We start from the raw sequence: 19289 nt of genomic DNA, 5'->3' as shown, positions 1-19289 counted from the left end.
GGGAATTGGGGAATGATTGGGAGGGCAGAGGATCAAAAGGGAGTGTGGCCAGGTTTCCCCTGCCCACTTGGGCCCCCAGGAACCTGCTGAGATCCCGGGCCTGATCTTCTGCTCACCTAGGCCCCCTCCAGCCACACGGGTCCTGAGGGAGTGGGAGGGAGGGAAGGGGGAGCAAAAGGAAAGGCCAGACCTCCGGGACCGGCATCCCTGAGGGGTGGCTGGGGGAGGGGAGGACTTCTACACCCAGCGGAACCCACCCACGGTTAGGGGTCCAGCGGCGACGGGGAAGACCCTGGGGGAGATGGTGGGGGAGGGGCATGAAGGAACGAAAGGGAACGGGGCCAGCGCTTTCCCTGTCCACTTAGGCACCGGGAAGCCTGTTGGGCTCCTGGGCCTAATCCTCTGCCCTCAGAGCCTCCCTCCTGCTGCGCAGAACCCAAGCCCCGCCCCTACACCCCCACCCAGGGCCCCACCTCTACACTCGGAGACCCCCTCCAACGCGATGGGCCTAAACCCCACCCACACACCCTCACCCAGGGCCCTACCTACAAACTCCGGAACTCCACACTCCAGAGGCCCTCCTTTCCACGTGCTGCCTCTCCCCGTCTGCGCAGGTCCTAAGCAGAGGCCCCACCCCACGCTTGAACGTTGCCCCGCCTAGGCCCCGCCCCCAAGGCCTTTTCCGGGCTGCATGGGTCCTGAGCCTAGGCCCTACCCCACGCTCAAACATCACCTCCCACCAGCCTAGGTCCCGCCCCACCCTAAACCCCACCGCTGCCTAAATTCCACCCTGCCTAAACTCTGCCCCCATAGCCAAGGCTTTTTTTTTTTTTTTTCCTTTTTTCCTCTTTTAGATTGGGGTTCTGTTTTACCTTGTTGATTCATTGTTGTTAATTCTTTTATATTTTTATTTTTCCTAATAAATCTTTTATTTTTCTACTTTTACTCTTTAAACTTTGTTATTGTTCTCTCCTTTGGCTTGTTCGCCCCTCCCCCCCCGCCCCCCGCCCTTTTTTTTTTTTAGTTTTTTTTTCTTTTTTCTGTTGTGGTTTTATTTTACATTGTTGCAGTGGTTTCAGTTATAGTTTTATTTTTCCTAATATAATTTTTGTCTTTCTAATTCTGTTTGTTTTTTATTCTTTGATATTGTACTGCTCCTTTTTTTCTTTTTTCTCTTTTACTGCTCCACGAAGCTTGTGGGATCTTGGTTCCCAGGCTGGAGGTCAGGCCCGAGCGCCTGTGGTGGGAGCTCCAAGTCCAAACCACTGGACTAACAGAGAACCTCAGACTTCAGGGAATATCAATCGGGGTGAGACCTCGCGGAGGTCCTCATCTCAGCACCAAGACCCAGCTGTATCCAACTGCCTGCAAACTCCAGTACTGGACGTCTCAGGCCAAACAACCAGTAAGACAGGAATACAGCACCACCCATCAAAAAAAAAAAATGAAACAACAAAAAAATGTTACAGACGAAGGAGCAAGGTAAAAACCTACAAGACCAAATAAATGAAGATGAAATAGGCAACCTACCTGAAAAAGAATTCAGAGTAATGATAGTAAAGGTGATCCAAAATCTTGGAAACAGAATGGAGAAAATACAAGAAACACTTAACAAGGACCTAGAAGAACTAAAGAGCAAACAAACAATGATGAACAACACAATTACTGAAATTAAAAATACTCTAGAAGGAGTCAATAACAGAATAACTGAGGCAGAAGAACAGATAAGTGAGCTGGAAGATAAAATGGTGGAAATAACTGCCAGGGAACAGAATAAAGAAAAAAGAATGAAAAGAGTTGAGGACAGTCTCAGAGACCTCTGGGACAACATTAAACACACCAACATTCGAATTATAGGGGTCCCAGAAGAAGAAGAGAAAAAGAAAGGGTCTGAGAAAATATTTGAAGAGATTATAGTTGAAAACTTCCCTAACATGGGAAAGGAAATAGTCAATGAAGGCCAGGAAGCACAGAGAGTACCATACTGGATAAACCTAAAGAGAAACACGCTGAGACACATATTAATCAAACTATCAAAAATTAAATACAAAGAAAAAATATTAAATGCAGCAAGGGAAAAGCAACAAATAACATACAAAGGAATCACCATAAGGTTAACAGCAGATCTTTCAGCAGAAACTCTGCAAGCCAGAAGGGAGTGGCAGGACATATTTAAAGTGATGAAAGGGAAAAACCTACAACCAAGATTACTCTACCCAGCAAAGATCTCATTCAGATTCGATGGAGAAATTAAAACCTTTACAGACAAGCAAAACCTAAGAGAATTCAGCACCACCAAACCAGCTTTACAACAAATGGTAAAGGAACTTCTCTAGGCAGGAAACACAAGAGAAAGAAAAGGCCTACAAAAACAAACCCAAAACAATTAAGAAAATGGTAATAGGAACAGACATATCGCTAATTACCTTAAATGTAAGTGGATTAAATGCTCCAACCAAAAGACATAGACTGTATGAATGGATACAAAAACAAGACCTGTACATATGCTGTCTGCAAGAAACCCACTTCAGACCTAGGGACACATACAGACTGAAAGTGAGGGGATGGAAAAAGATATTCTATGCAAAGGGAAATCAAAAGAAAGCTGAGTAGCAATTCTCATATCAGACAAAATAGACTTTAAAATAAAGACTATTGCAAGAGACAAAGAAGGACATTACATAATGATCAAGGGATCAATCCAAGAAGAAGATATAACAATTGTAAATATTTATGCACCCAACATAGGAGCACCTCAATACATAAGGCAAATGCTAACAGCCATAAAAGGGGAAATTGACAGTAACACAATCATAGTAGGGGACTTTAACACCCCACTTTCACCAATGGACAGATCAGCCAAAATGAAAATAAATAAGGAAACACAAACTTGAAGTGACACATTAAACAAGATGGACCTAATTGATATTTGTAGGACATTCCATCCAGAAACAACAGAATACACTTTCTTCTCAAGTGCTCATGGAACGTTCTCCAGGATAGACCATATCTTGGGTCACAAATGAAGCCTTGGTAAATTTAAGAAAATTGAAATCGTATCAGGTATCTTTTCCGACCACAACGCTCTGAGACTAGATATCAATTACAGGAAAAAAACTGTAAAAAATACAAACACAGGGAGGCTAAACAATATGCTACTAAATAACCAAGTGATCACTGAAGAAATCAAAGAGGAAATCATAAATTACCTAGAGACAAATGACAATGAAAACACGATGACCTAAAACCTATGGGATGCAGCAAAAGCAGTTCTAAGAGGGAAGTTTATAGCAATACAGTCCTACCTCAAGACACAAGAAAAATCTCAAACAACCTAACCTTACACCTAAAGCAATTAGAGAAAGAAGAACCAAAAAAACCCGAAGTTAGCAGAAGGAAAGAAATCATAAAGATCAGATCATAAATAAATGAAAAACAAATGAAGGAAACAGTAGCAAAGATCAATAAAACTAAAAGCTGGTTCTTTCAGAAGATAAACAAAATTGATAAGCCATTAGCCAGACTCATCAAGAAAAAGAGGGAGAGGACTCAAATCAATAAAATTAGAAATGAAAAAGGAGAAGTTACAACAGACACTGCAGAAATACAAAGCATCCTAAGAGACTACTACAAGCAACTCTATGCCAATAAAATGGACAACCTGGAAGAAATGGACAAATTCTTAGAAAAGCACAACCTTCTGAGACTGAACCAGGAAGAAATAGAAAATATAAACAGACCAATCACAAGCACTGAAATTGAAACTGTGATTAAAAATCTTCCAACTAACAAAAGCCCAGGACCAGATGACTTCACAGACGAATTCTTTCAAACATTTAGAGAAGAGCTAACACCTATCCTTCTCAAACTCTTCCAGAATATAACAGAGGGAGGAACACTCCCAAACTCATTCTACAAGGCCACCATCACTCTGATACCAAAACCAGACAAAGATGTCACAAAAAAAGAAAACTACAGGTCAATATCTCTGAACATAGGTGTAGAAATCCTCAACAAAATACTAGCAAACAGAATCCAACAGCACATTAAAAGGATCATACACCATGATCAAGTGGGGTTTATCCCAGGAATGCAAGGATTCTTCAATATATGCAAATCAATCAATGTGATACACCATATTAACAAATAGAAGGATAAAAACCATATGATCATCTCAATAGATGCAGAAAAAGCTTTTGACAAAATTCAACACCCATTTATGATAAAAACTCTTCAGAAAGTAGGCATAGAGAGAACCTACCTCAACATATAAAGACCATATAGGACAAACCCACAGCCAACATCGTTCTTAATGGTGAAAAACTGAAACCATTTCCTCTAAGATCAAGAACAAGATAAGGTTGCCCACTCTCACCATTATTATTCAACATAGTTTGGGAAGTGTTAGCCACAGCAATCAGAGAAGAAAAATAAATAAAAGGAATCCAAATCAGAAAAGAAGAAGTAAAGGTGTCACTGTTTGCAGATGACATGATACTATACATAGAGAATCCTAAAGATGCTACCAGAAAACTACTAGAGCTAATCAATGAATTTGGTAAAGTAGCAGGATACAAAATTAATGCACAGAAATCCCTTTGATTCCTATACACTAATGATGAAAAATCTGAATGAGAAATTATGGAAACACTCCCATTTACTATTGCAACAAAAAGAATAAAATACCTAGGAATAAACCTACCTAAGGAGACAAAAGACCTTTATGCAGAGAACTATAAGACACTGATGAAAGAAATTAAAGATGATAATCAAACAGCTGGAGAGATATACTATGTTCTTGAATTAGAAGAATCAACATTGTGAAAATGACTGTACTACCCAAAGCAATCTGCAGATTCAGTGCAATCCCTATCAAACTACCAATGGCATTTTTCACAGAACTAGAACGAAAAATTTCACGATTTGTATGGAAACACAAAAGACCCAAATAGCCAAAGCAATCTTGAGAAAGAAAAATGGAGCTGGAGGAATCAGGCTCCCTGACTTCAGACTATAGTACAAAGCTACAGTAATCAAGACAGTATGGTACTGGCACAAAAACAGAAATATAGATCAGTGGAACAGGATAGAAAGCCCAGAGTTAAACCCAGACACATATGATCACCTTATCTTTGATAAAGGAGGCAAGAGTATACAATGGAGAAAAGACAGCCTCTTCAATAAGTGGTGCTGGGAAAACAGGACAGCTACATGTAAAAGAATGAAATTGGAACACTTCCTAACACCATACACAAAAATAAACTCAAAGTGGATTAAAGACCTAAATGTAAGGCCAGATAGTATAAAACTCTTCGAGTAAAACATAGGTAGGACACTCTATGACATAAATCACAGCAAGATCCTTTTTGACCCCCCCTCCTAGAGAAATGGAAATAAAAATAAAAATAAACAAATGGGACCTAATGAAACTTAAAAGCTTTTACACAACAAAGGAAACCATAAAAACGAAAAGACAACCCTCAGAATGGGAGAAAATATTTGCAAACGAAGCAACTGACAAAGGGTTAATCTCCAAAATATACATGCCACTCAATATCAAAAAAAACCCCAACCCAATCCAAAAATGGGCAGAGGACCTAAAGAGAGATTTCTCCAAAGAAGATATACAGATTGCCAACAAACACATGAAAAGATGCTCAACATCACTAATCAGTAGAGAAATGCAAATCAAAACTACCATGAGGTATCACCTCACAGCAGTCAGAATGGCCACCATCAAAAAATCTACAAACAGTAAATGCTGGAGAGGGTATGGAGAAAAGGGAACCCTCTTGCACTGTTGGTGGGAATGTAAATTGATACAGCCACTATGGAGAACAGTATAGAGCTTCCTTAAAAGACTAAAAATAGAACTACCATATGACCCAGCAATCCCACTACTGGGCATATACCCTGAGAAAACCATATTTCAAAGAGTCATGTGCCACAATGTTCATCGCAGCACTATTTACAATAGCCAGCACATGGAAGCAACCTAAGTGTCCATTGACAGATGAATGGATAAAGAAGCTGTGGCACATATATACAGTGGAATATTACTCAGCCATAAAAAGAAACGAAATTGAGTCATTTGTAGTGAGGTGGATGGACCTAGAGTCTGTCATACAGAGTGAAGTCAGAAAGAGAAAAACAAATACCATATGCTAACACATATATATGGAATCTTAAAAAAAAAATGGTTCTGATGAACCTAAGGGCAGGACAGGAATAAAGACACAGGCATAGAGAATGGACTTGAGGACACGGGGAGGGAGAGTGGTAAGCTGGGACAAAGTGAGAGAGTAGCATTGGCATATATACACTACCAAATGTAAAATAGGTAGCTAGTGGGAAGCAGCTACATAGCACAGGGAGAACAGCTCTGTGCTTTGCGACCACCTACAGGGGTGGGATAGGGAGGGTGGGAGGGAGACGCAAGAGGGAGGGGATATGGAGGTTTATGTATGTATATAGCTGATTCACTTTGTTATACAGCAGAAACTAACAAAACACTGTAAAGCAATTACACTCCAATAAAGATGTAAAAAAAAAAAGTATAAAGAAGAAAAATTTCTCACAATCCTCATCTCCTGGAGATATTGGTTACATAGCTAACATTTCATTATAGTTTGTCTTGTGTATCCATGTCTATTAGTTTATGTGTGTATATGTAAAAATACACAGTTAATAACTAGCACATGCTGTTTTATAACCTGCTTTTTTCATTCAAACACATGTTTTAGACATTATTCTTGATAATAAATACAGACCTATATCATGGTATTTAATATATAGTGTTCCATGGTATAGATATATTGTAATGTATTGAGCCAGTGCCCTCTGGATGAATATTTAGGTAGGTTGTTTGTTTTGCTACGGTAAGCCTGAGCTAAATATTCTTACATATCTTTGTGAAATTATTCTGCTGTTTTTCCTAGGATAATTTCCTAGAAGTATGATTGCTATGTCAAAAGGATTAGCGTTTGATGTATATTATTATACTGTCCTCCTGGGAAGTTTGTACCTATTTACATTATAATAGCAGGGTTTGAGTTTATTATTCTCCATATTAGAACTAACATTAGGAATGATCATTCTTTATAAGTCTTGCTAATCTAATAGGGGAAGTGGTACTTTGTGATTATTTTAAGTTGTATTTCTTTAAGTACTTGTTCAGTTGCCTGACTTTTCAGATGATTATTGGCTGTTTAATAATTTTTTTGTGTGATTTTTCTGGTATTGTCCTTTGCATGTTTTCTGCTGGAGAGTTTCTTGTTTTTTGATTGTTTTGAAAGAGCTCCTCAGACTGGTAACCTGGTATCTGGAATGTGGTATAATTTTTCTACTTTGTCATTTTTCTTTAATTTTATGATGCTTTTTGCCGTATTGAAGTAAAAATTTTTATATATTCAAATCTATCAGTCTTGTCCTTTATTATTTCTGCCTCTGGTCAAGCTTATGAAAGCTTTCCTGACTCTGAGATTATTTAAATATTCACTTATATTCTAGTACTTTTAAACATTAGAACCAAGTTACAAGAAGGTGAGGTTATCTTGTGTGTATATTAGTTGTGAAAATTAGCTTTTTAAAAGTATTAAAAGCACATCTCAATAAAATATGTAACCTAGAAGTTTTTTTTCTTGACGTAATGCAGAATCACTTTGAATACTTAGCAATCATGGTGGGTACATTGCAAATTTCCAGATTCAGATTATCCCAATATTTTAATCTTTTAAACATTTTCTTTGGTGTGTCCAAATGAAATGAATGGATTATCCAGAATTTTTAATATCACTTACATTGGAAGTGACAGGTTTATCGATGTTGATTTTAGATTTCTTTTGATTGTTTCATATTCTCATTTAGAAAAAATTCTATTTGCCTTATGTACTATTCCTTAAAACTTGGGTGCTTAAGTAAAAGTTGGGGAGGGGAGAATTTAATGACATTCTCCCTTTTTAATTCTTTCAAGGTGTTTATAAGTGGCACTAAATCAGAATGCAGAAAAGTCCTTCAGACCATTCTGAAGAACAGAAGGCTCTGCTCTCTCTTGTCTCCTTTCTTTACTCCCAACGCTACGCCTGCAGAGTTCATACAGCTGTATGAGAAAGTGGTGAAGTTTCTGAGTGAGGACAACAGTGATATGATTTTCATGCTGCTGACCAAGGTGAGCTGTCATTCAGTCCTGCTGTTGTCATTGAAACGTAGATACTGCTGTTGTTTCCCAGCTCCACAGAAATGCACGGCCCTCGTAGCTCTGTCTCCAGGTGGACTGGAGACTGACAGGCCATTTTCACATTTGATATCATCTTCAAATAGCATCCCAGAGCTGCTGCTTCTGGGGGCGCTGATTCTGTTATATAGGACAGTCTTACTCATGTAGTATAAAAAGGACCAGTTCCCATTCCCAAACTCTCTTTAAAAACTTCATACAGTTTTGAAATATTCATAGTAATAATTTAGTACATCCTTCTTTTGAATGTATGCCTTAATTGTGTTTGGTAATTGAGTTGTAATATGTCAGAGTGTCTCATATTTAGAATAAGCCCAATCTAAGCAAATTGCCTTTGTTTTATTCCTAATAGAATATTAACTCAGACCAAGGCAATGAATTTACTTAACCAGTTGAGAATTTCAGAGCCTTAGCTATTTTGCCTTCAGTCGTACTTCTCTGACATTTGTGAGTCATAAAACCTGGGCATTTTTTAGGACCTGGAGACTGATCTCAGTTTGTAATGGGGGAGACCATGTTTTATAGTTTGGGATTCTGGAAGGTGATATCAATACTCTGAATTTCCACTAACTGATGCACTCTTTGAAACATGGCCATTAGATGGAGATAGTTCCATAAAGTGGCCGCTTGTTTGTGGCACTATGACCAGTGAAGAAGAACTACGAAGTTCTGATCCTTGTGTTGTAGGGAAAACTTAACAACAAGATTTTTAAATTGCAAAAAAGCATGCAGGGCTGAGAAAACTGCCTCTGCAATCCCAGAGACTGAAGTATAGATGGAGGCATAATGGTACCGTCAGTTACTGAACTGCCTAGATTCTTTTAAGTATATAAATTTTTGTTTCAATCTTTATAAAAAGCTAAATGCTAGGTAAGCTTTGACTTTCAAACTAAATTTGCACATAATTTTCTCTATTTCAATTAATTTTCTAGTATAAATAAAACTGCTTCTTATTTCCTTTTCTTTTTAGTTCGATCTTAAGCAATGGTTAAACGCCACTAAACCTCCTCTGTCTGATCGTACCAGGCTTCTGGAGTCCATTCATTTGGCACTTACTGCCTGGGGCCTTGAACCAGATGAAGATATTTTGATGCCATTTAATCTTTTCTGTAAGCACTGGACTTACCTTCTTCTCTACCAGTTCCCTGACCAGTACAGTGACATTCTGAGGCTGCTGATGCAAAGTAAGTGCCTTAATTGTGACTGATTAGATCACAGTGAATGTTTAATATGACATTTACCATTCTACAGATGTCATCCAAAAATGTAAAAATAATGCAAGTATGCAGGAGTTTAGAATCACTAATCTTCACCCAAAGTGCTCAATGAACAATGCTCAAAAGGTTGCTGTCTGTAAAAATGGTCAGTTATTGTCCTAAATGTCAGAATGGGCCCTAATTGGGCAAGACAGCTCTTAGACATTGGGGTTGGAGTCGTGCACCCACCTTTTTACCTCGACTTTGCAGCTGTCCTGAACTGGGGTGGGCCTGCTTACTCTGGTGACTGTAGATTTGGGAAGAGGAGGAAGTTGCTCCTTTACAGTATGCTTAATATGCTGGTTGGTTTCTCTATAGTTCCAAAATGGTGGATAAATTTAGTCTTTTTCCCCCCTAATTTTTTGACTTTGGTTTTTGCAAATGAATTTTATCCCTGTATAATGATACACTGTATTTATATTACCCAAGAGAAAGAGAGCAGCATTAAATTTTCCAAATTCCCACTGTTTCTGTCCCCCTCCTGCAGTTTTCCATCAGAGTGTTGGAGATCAGAGGAGAAATAAAGAGTGTAGGCTTTTTTATTTTTGGAATTTCACTAGGCAGGAATTTTATTGAAATTTGAAAAATGAGATAGTATTTACTTTTTTTCATGTAAACTTCATACTGTTTATAGATGTAATGGAAAACTAAATTTTGCTTTATGTCAAGTCTTTGTGTTACATCATAGAAATAGTATAATGAATAAGTTAATGATCTTTGTATTGGACTACCTGAAGAATACTGAAATGTATGGTCTCATTTTCAAAGCACTACAAAACGTTCATTGTTTCCTACAGAGGCAAGTTGCAGGGTGCGTGGAGAATGGTGGTAGGGAAATGTACTTGTATAATTTTTAATGCACATTTGCATAGCTAAGTTTTGCCCTAAATTTTCAAAACTGGTTAAGCATATATTGTGGGTTTTTTCCCTGAAACCGTCTAAAGAGATTGTAAATTGTTTATATAGGCAACCATTGACTTGGATTTAGCAGGAAATTTTTATTTCCCAGGAAAAGTAATTCAGTTACAGGCTTAAGAAAACAGTACTGCCTCTGTCAGATTCCATAACCTCCAGCCTCCTGGTTTCCATCCCTCCCTGGCCACCGTATCGGTGTTCCCAGGGCTTCATCCTTTGCTCGTCTGATTTGCCCTGGGTGAGCCCACTGCAATTTTCCCTGGCTTCACTGACATCTTCTAGGCGTGCATGACTCCACACCTGTAGCTGTGTTCCAGGTCTCTGCCCTAAGATCCAGACCGCAGTAGCTATTGGGACACAGACCCTTCACTGTCCCCTAGGTACCTCCCACCCACTAGTGCAGCTGACTTCATCATCCTTCCCCTCAGACCAGCCCCTATGAGCCACTGTTGTCCTAGTTGATCTTTGTGCCACCTCTGGGGGGAAAGGACCTGAGGGCGTATAATTCCTGTCCTCTGGGAAGTCAGTTTTGCAGGTAGCAGAGTGCTGGTTGGTAGTCTCTACTTTTGCATACTGTTTCTGTGTTGCTTTAGCTTTTGCCCAGTGTAGGAGTGGACTTTTAGGGGCGAGTAAGAGATTCCTCCTGAACAGAGCCTAGACTCTGCAGTTGCAATTCTGCACCATGGGTCCTTTGTTGTCTCTCTCACATTGTCCAGCCAGGAAAATGGCACCTTTACCATTCCCCAGTCAGGGGCTGGTAGGTGGGAGTCCCCCGCCAGATTCCAGCTCAGATGGCTCTGCTGTGATCACTACCTGTAGGGTTACCAAGAGTACAGAAAGTCAAGTGTCCATGTGGACAGATCTTTCAATAGGTTCTCTTAACTTTGGTCTCTTCACCACAGATCTTTTTTTTTTTTTTAACGTTTTATTGGAGTATAATTGCTTTACAATGGTGTGTTAGTTTCTGCTTTATAACGAAGTGAATCAGTTATACATAGACATATATCCCCATATCTCTTCCCTCTTGCATCTCCCTCCCTCCCACCCTCCCTATCCCACCCTTCTAGCTGGTCACAAAGCACCGAGCTGATCTCCTCGTGCTATGCGACTGCTTCCCACTAGCTATCTATTTTACATTTGGTAGTGTATATATGTCCATGCCACTCTCTCACTTTGTCCCAGCTTACCCTTCCCCCTCCCCATGTCCTCAAGTCCATTTTCTAGTAGGTCTGCATCTTTATTCCCATCTTGCCCCTAGGTTCTTCATGACCATTTTTTTTTTTTTTTTAGATTCCATATATATGTGCTAGCATACGGTATTTGTTTTTCTCTTTCTGACTTACTTTACTCTGTATGACAGACTCTAGGTCCATCCACATCACTACAAATAACTCAGTTTCGTTCCTTTTTATGGCTGAGTAATATTCCATTGTATGTATGTGCCACATCTTCTTTATCCATTCATCTGTCGATGGACAGTTAGGTTACTTCCATGTCCTGGCTATTGTAAATAGAGCTGCAATGAACATTGCACCACAGATCTTTATGAATTTGTTTTGGATTTTTATTTAATACTCATTCATTTGTAAAGTACATGTGTTCTTTGATTCAAGTTGAAAGTTAGTTTGTGAAGGATGCTGACTTGCTGTCCTCTGTCCCTGCCTGGTAAGGCTCTACTGAGCAGCTGCTGAGCCCCGAGTGTTGGAAAGCCACCCTAAGAGCCCTGGGCTGCTGCGTCCCAGGCTGCCAGCAGGGGGCAGCTTCTGCTGAGACCACGGTGCTTCAGAGCTCTCCGGATGTTCTCTTGTCAGACAAGCAGGTGTGTAGCTCTTGGTCTCTGAAGTTTTTGCACGTTTCTTTTCCATTTCCTTTGTAGTTTTTTTTTTTTTTTAATTTATTTATTAAAAAAAAATTTTTTTTTTCTTGGCTGCATTGGGTCCTTGTTGCTGCTCTCAGGCTTTCTCTAGTTGCGGCGAGCGGGGGCTACTCTTCCTTGCGGGTGCGGGCTTCTCATTGCGGTGGCTTCTCTTGTTGCAGAGCATGGGCTCTAGGTGCACAGGCTTCGGTAGTTGTGGCACGCAGGTTCAGTAGTTGCAGCCTGAGGGCTCTATGGCACACAGGCTTCAGTAGTTGTGGAGCACGGGCTTAGTTGCTCCGCGGCATGTGGGATCTTCCCGGACCAGGGCTCGAACCTGTGTCCCCTGCACTGGCGGGAGGATTCTTAACCACTGCGCCACCAGGGAAGCCCTGTATGTTTTTTAAACAACTGGAACACATTTAAAATTTATATCTAACAACGCATCTTTTTATCTCTAAGAGCCCTGTGTTTTCCTTTGTCAGTCATCTCCCGTTCCCTCTACCCCCACCCGCACCCGCCTCCTGTGCCTGGATCAGCTTTCTCTCATGCCTCAGAGTCTGATTCTTGCCTCTCTGTTCAGGAACAGCCCAGCCCCAGCCCCTGTGTGTACCTCGCCTCCCCACCTTAACCCTCCTGCTTCACTGGCTCCTTTGAGCAGGTTTTCACGCAGTGTCCCACAGAGCTCTCAGCTTCATCAATTTTATATGATGTGGGTCCACATGAATTTAGTTGAAAAAAGGGTTCCTTTGCTTTAGAAAAGGAGTTTGAAATCTGCTGATTTACTTTTCATATGCTATATACCTTTGCAACTCGATTACAAAGTCAAAGCCCTCCATCACAGTCTACTGTAGTATTCTACTGAAAGTAGATATTCAGTAAGCATTTTTTAAACCGGTCATTCTTTTCTAGGTAATGGAGACTATACATTGGCTCTCAAACTTTTTTTATAAGCTTCGGTTATCCACGTTGGACTTTAAAAGTTTTGGTTTATTCTCAAAATGGAGTCCTTACATGGCAGATATGAAGACACTCTTGGGCTACCTTGTAAAAAGACTGCTTGACTCAGAAATGGCCTGCTTGGCCCAAGATCCATCTGCCAGCAGCAAAACAGGTAATATGCCTTTAGTGCAACATGGAGCTTAGGTGTTCTGACCCTCCATTAGAAGAGACTTGAACAGACAAATTAAGAGATTTAAAACTCGGTGAGAAATCTGTATATCTGAGTGTCATGAAGAAGAAATAGGAAATACACAGTACAAGTGTGAACCCATATATGTGTCATACCTATATTCACTTACACAATGGGTGCTTGCTTCAGCTTGTTTCTGCCTCTCCTTTGTAAGGTGAAGTACAAAGAGATAGGTTTCAGTCTCCAACTCTTTCTTCCTATTATTTATCTCATTAAGAGTATTTAAGTTTTTATTTTTAAAAAATGCATGTTATAAAATTGTCCATGACATTGTGTTATAATAAAACTTCTTCAATTTAAGAAATTTCATGGCAGCAAATGAAAACTGAAACGTGTTTAGTTATATTAAACATGTTGTTTGTATGTCACCATAGGTTTATGAATATACAGATAATAAGTAGATTTTCTATATAGTTATCAATGATCTTGACAAAGGGTGGACTTGTTTCTTCTTTTTCTTAATTGAAGTATAGTTGATGTACAATATTATATAAGTAACAGGTGTATAATATAGTGATTCACAATTTTTAAAGGTTATACTCCATTTATAGTTATTATAAAATATTGGCTATATTCCCTGTGTTGTACAGTATATCTCTGTAGCTTATTTTATACCTAATAGTTTGTACCTCTTAACCTCCTACCCTTATATTGCCCCTCTCCCTTCCCTCTCCCCACTGGTAACCACTAGTTTGTTCCCTATATCTGTGAGTCTGCTTCTTTTTTGTTATATTCACTAGTTTATTTTTTAGATTCCACATATAAGTGGTATCATATAGCATTTGTCTTTCTCAGTCTGACTTATTTCACTTAGCATAATGCCCTCCAAACCCTCCATATGTTGCTGCATATGGAAAATTTTCATTCTTTTTTATTGTGTGTATATGTGTGTGCGTGTGTGTGTGTGTGTATGCCACATCTTCTTTATCCATTCATCTGTTGATGGACACCTAGGTTGCTTCCATATCTTGGCAATTTTAAATAATGCTGCTGTGAACATTGGGGTGCATAGTATCTTTTCGAATTAGTGCTTTTGTTTTTTTTGGATATACACCCAGGAGTGGAATAGCTGGATAGTATAGTAGTTCTATTTTTCGTTTTTTGAGAAACCTCCATACTGTTTTCCACAGTGGCTGCACCAATTTACATTCCCACCAACAGTGTACAAGGGTTCCCTTTTCTTCACATCTTCGTCAACATTTGGTATTTGTGTTCTTTTTGCTGATAGCCATTGTGACAGGTGAGAGGTGATATCTCATTGTGGTTTTGATTTACATTTCCCTGATGATTAGCAATGTTGAGCATTTTTTCATGTGCCTGTTGGCCATCTCCATTTGATGGGCTTGTTTCTTGTCAATAAAAATTTTGCTTTGTTTTAGTGCTAAGATCCCTACATTCAGTAATCATCCAGCTCTTTAAGCCATGGATACTGGTTTTAGAGGACAATGAAAGGTAAATAGTTTTTCTGATATTCAAATTTCTTTAAAATTTATGGACAAAGTTCTGATGGTGTTTTGGTCCAGCTGATGATTCACAGATTTGATTTTAAATTTAGAGAACGCTTCTTTACAAAGTAAACTTAAGACATTTTCTGTTTGTGGAACTGTTAGTCTGATTGATCAGAGCTATTGATTTTGAAGCAAAACTGGACACTCATTTCCAGTTTTCCACAATAAAGAAGTTGAATGAGGTTGGTATTTAATTTCAGAAAAACGAATGTTGTTCTCCTGAATTAGGTTTTGATAATATAACACTGCAAAATATGAGGCTAACTTGATTTTACCTAGTATCAGTTATTTTTTTGGAACTAAGTTGGCTTTCAAATTACTGGGTGGGAATTGCTGTTTTAACATGAACTCTGCAACTAAATGAAAGCATTATTTCACAAGCATTTAAAACAGAGGTGTAGAGCTGTCCAAATGCAAGGAGTTGCCTTACGAGTCTTTTTTCCTCTAAAAGCAAACAAAAGGTAGATGTCCAGAGTTCTGTAAGAATTACACAGTATATATTACAGTATTTAAAGTGTTTTCATAAGTATGAATTAATCTGATCCTGAGATTCAGGAAACTTGAATGTCTTGCTCAAATCCCACAGCTGGTGAGGGCTAGACTGGGACCAGGGTAGAGCTTTGACCCCCATGTCCAGATTGTTTGTATCATCCAGGCTGCTTCAAGAGCCCATTGAGGGAAACAGAAAAAGTTCTGGGTCTTTGCTTTTCCCAGAGGGCTATCCTTAGACAATCCACAAGCTTCAGGATTTTGTGGTGACTGTGAGACTGCTTACCATAATTTAGGTTTCCTGTTTATTTCCAGGAAGAACTAATGGAATTTATTTTTATATTGAACTTTCTATACCAGATTCAGAAACTAATAATTTCATATAAAGAGTTTATCCTTTGGTTATTTCCTCTCTGTTCATTTTTGACCATCTTTTTTTACATGACTTTTCATCCCCCATGCTTTAGGTAGAGAAAGCCGTCTTCTATGGCATTCGAAATGTAACCAAGATACACAAGGGATGGGTTTATGGGCATAAATTGGATGTGTTGTAAAAGGTGTTAATTTAGTAGTTATTTAGATAGCACACTTCTGAAACTTAATTACATTGGAATAAAGGTTAGGAAGGAAAGTAAATAAAATTATATGATAGATATTAAAAGCTACAATTCACCTCCAGGAATTTATAGTCTTTAAAGTGCTCTAAATGTGTCTTAGGGCTACATAACACAGAGTTTTCTAGAACTTAGGCAAACCCCAGACTCTGGGACGTACAGTAATTTAATCATAGTGTTTCCTTTCTAAGTGTGTGTTTCTTTTATTTAAAGCATCCAACGACATTACCCCTGGCTGGAGAGTGATTCTGTGGTGGCCTCAAGCATCGTGCAGTTGTTCACTGATTGCATTGACTCATTGCACCAGAGTTTTAAAGGTAGGAAGGTGTTATATCATGTCTCTGGTTAGTTTTCACTTTTTCCTTAAGTAATTCAGTTAATCTTTTGCCTCTGCTTTCCTACTTTATTTACTTTTACTTTATTTGGTAGGCTGTCATCTTTGACCAAACAAAGGTCACCCATACAATTCTTCAGTGTGAAGTGTGTAACCTCTTATCTTTTTCAGGAGGTAGTGCTGAGTGTCATCAGTTACGGCTTTCTCTTTTCAAATATTGTCTTTCCCCCATGGTGAACCTCATTCTATCTTCTGTGACTTTTCACTTTTTTGCTGTGTTTTCTTCTGCTTCATTTTGGGCAAATTCTTTTTTTTTTGGCCACACCGAGTGGATTGTGGGATCTTAGTTCCCCAACCAGGGATTGAACCTGCACCCTCGGCAGTGAAAGTGCAGAGTCCTAACCACTGGACTGCCAGGGAATTCCCCTGGGCAAATTCTTGCGATCTCTCTTCCAGCTTACTCCATCTCTTCAGCTATGTCTAGTCTGCTTTAAAAAAAATCCATTGAATTTTTCATTTCAGTTTCGAGAAGTAATGTTTGTTTATAAAATTTATCCAGATCCTTTTAAAAAATATTTATTTATTTTTAAAATATTATTTATTTATTTATTTATTTATATATTGTGTTGGGTCTTCGTTGCTGCGCGCGGTCTTTCTCTAGTTGCGGCAAGCAGGGGCTACTCTTCATTGTGGTGCACGGGCTTCTCATTGCGGTGGCTCATCTTTGTTGTGGAGCACAGGCTCTAGGCGTGCGGGCTTCAATAGTTGTAGCACACGGGCTCAGTAGTTGTGGCTCGCGGGCTTAGTTGCTCCGCAGCATGCGGGATCTACCCGGACCAGGGCTCGAACCCGTGTCCCCTGCATTGGCATGTGGATTCTTAACCACTGCGCCACCAGGGAAGTCCCTATCCAGATCCTTTTTGATAGCACCTTCTTTCTTTAATTTAAAATTTCAATTTTTATTACTTTAAAATGTTTAAACATACTTACTTTCCTTTATGAGCTGTATGCAGTAATTCCATCATCTCAAGTTTCTGTTGGGGGGTGGCTCATGCTTCTGTTTGATGTTCCTTCAGAGGCTTGTTTCCTTGTGTATTTTGTAATTTTCTATTGTGAGCCCATATTTAGAGAGACTTTATCTGTGGAAATTCCATGAGGACTAGGATGAGGGTGTATGCCTTCAGAGAAGATCTGCATTTGTTGCCATTTGGCTGTGTGTAATTCCTTGGCTTTGGGTTTCTCACATTACACAGATACATGAAATCAAACCCCATACTCAGTTATCACAATCGCCTTTCTTGCCTCCTTGACTCCCAGTCCAGGCTAAGGCAGAGAAGATCCGTTCCCCTCCCCCCTTATCTGCCGTTTCAGTGAGGGTGTAGTCCTTAGAAGATCTTGTTTTCTGTTTCCTTGTGCTGTTGAAAACCCCACATAAGCAAACAGCCCCAGGGCAACTGAGGCTTCCACATCAGTTTAATACTCTGCTTTCCTAGTCTCTGCTTCTGACCTCTTTTCTTCCACTGAATGTATGTAGCTGTGCATTTTCAGAGTTGTTGTATTTTACTTAGTGTATCTAAATGTTTTGTATTGGGAGGCTGGTAAGGATATTAGGTCCACCCAACCCAGATTCTTGCAGTAGCCTCCTAACTGTCCTTCCTATCTCATTTCTGTTCCTGCCTATTTACTAGATTGATTTTCCAAAAATTCTGTTTGTATGCTATTATATTCTTATTCAGAAACTTTTAAATGTAATAATGTTTTAGCTCAGCATTCAAATGTGTCTGGCTCAGAGCACATCAACATTATGTGATGGTTTTTTTATGGAAGCATTCCATTCAGCCATACTGCTCTACTCACTGTTCCCTAAAAGTCCTTGGATCTTCCCTCTGCCACTTCTTTGCTTATGCTGATTCCACTACCTGGATGAAGCCTCGGGCCCTTTATATTCTCCTGCATATCTGTTTATGTGCATACATTTCTCTCCTGCCTCTAAATCTTTATAGCACATTGTTGCGGTTTGAATCCTTGGGAAGCAGACGCCATGATGGAGCCAGAATGCTGAGATTTATTTGGGGTAATGCCTGTGAAAATAAGAGGGAGAGGAATAAGGGTGGGCAAGGAAAGCCTTCAGACCCTGGTGCAGGCCTAACACCCGTGAAAGGGAGAGTAGGAAGAGTCTCAGCCTGCAGGGCAGCTCTGAGAAAGTATTGGCCAGATGGTTAGGGAGTTCTAGTGCGAAGATTCTTTATTGAGGATCCTACCTTGGGCGGAAGCAGCGAGGTCTGTGCTTAGTTGTTGGCGGAGGACTACTTGGGAGGAGGATGGCCTCGACTCAGGTGCTGAAGGTGCTGTGGCCTGATCTGTGGCAAGTTCTGTTTGAAGGGAGATCTGAGTGGCGCACCTCCGTGGCTACCATGTGTTTATGTGGCACTGAGTCCTGGAGTTAACAATATGTCATCCAGTATTTTATATACAATATATATAGTAGATAACATATCAGATAATAGACTATATATTATAATATGTATAAATATATATAGCAATTATATATATGTTATAATATAAAATAATATATCATCCAATATGTTATATATATACAAAAATAGACTTTTTTTTTAGCGTCGTTTTAGGTTCACAGCAAAACTGAGCAGAAAGCACAGAGAGTTTCCATATACCCTTACCTCCCTGCTCCGCATGCATAGCCCCCTCCCCACCCACTATCACCATCCCCCACCAGAGCGGTACATTTGTTATAGCCGACGAACCTACACTGACACATTATTACCCAAAGTCCATAGTACATTAGGATTCATGCTGGGGCTTGTACATTCTCTGGGTTTGGATAAATGTATAATGATGTGTGTCCACCATTACAGTATCATACAGAGTAGTT

The 19289-nt window shown here is 39.5% G+C and overlaps 1 protein-coding gene across 2 annotated transcripts in view; it reads left to right on the top strand.

The window, feature by feature from the left end:
- Positions 1-19289, top strand: part of EPG5 (ectopic P-granules autophagy protein 5 homolog) — a 123808-nt gene that overhangs the window by 80640 nt on the left and 23879 nt on the right. For both annotated transcript variants that reach the window (XM_036874785.1, XM_036874784.1), the window contains exons 30-35: positions 7973-8167; positions 9204-9417; positions 12075-12223; positions 13172-13373; positions 14831-14903; positions 16276-16379. In XM_036874785.1, the coding sequence (XP_036730680.1) occupies positions 7973-8167; positions 9204-9417; positions 12075-12223; positions 13172-13373; positions 14831-14903; positions 16276-16379 (937 nt within the window). The remainder of the gene's footprint in view (positions 1-7972; positions 8168-9203; positions 9418-12074; positions 12224-13171; positions 13374-14830; positions 14904-16275; positions 16380-19289) is intronic.

This window comes from Balaenoptera musculus, chromosome 14 (assembly GCF_009873245.2).
Source record: "Balaenoptera musculus isolate JJ_BM4_2016_0621 chromosome 14, mBalMus1.pri.v3, whole genome shotgun sequence".
Taxonomy (NCBI): domain Eukaryota; kingdom Metazoa; phylum Chordata; class Mammalia; order Artiodactyla; family Balaenopteridae; genus Balaenoptera; species Balaenoptera musculus.
This window is presented reverse-complemented; position numbering and strand designations above follow the sequence as displayed.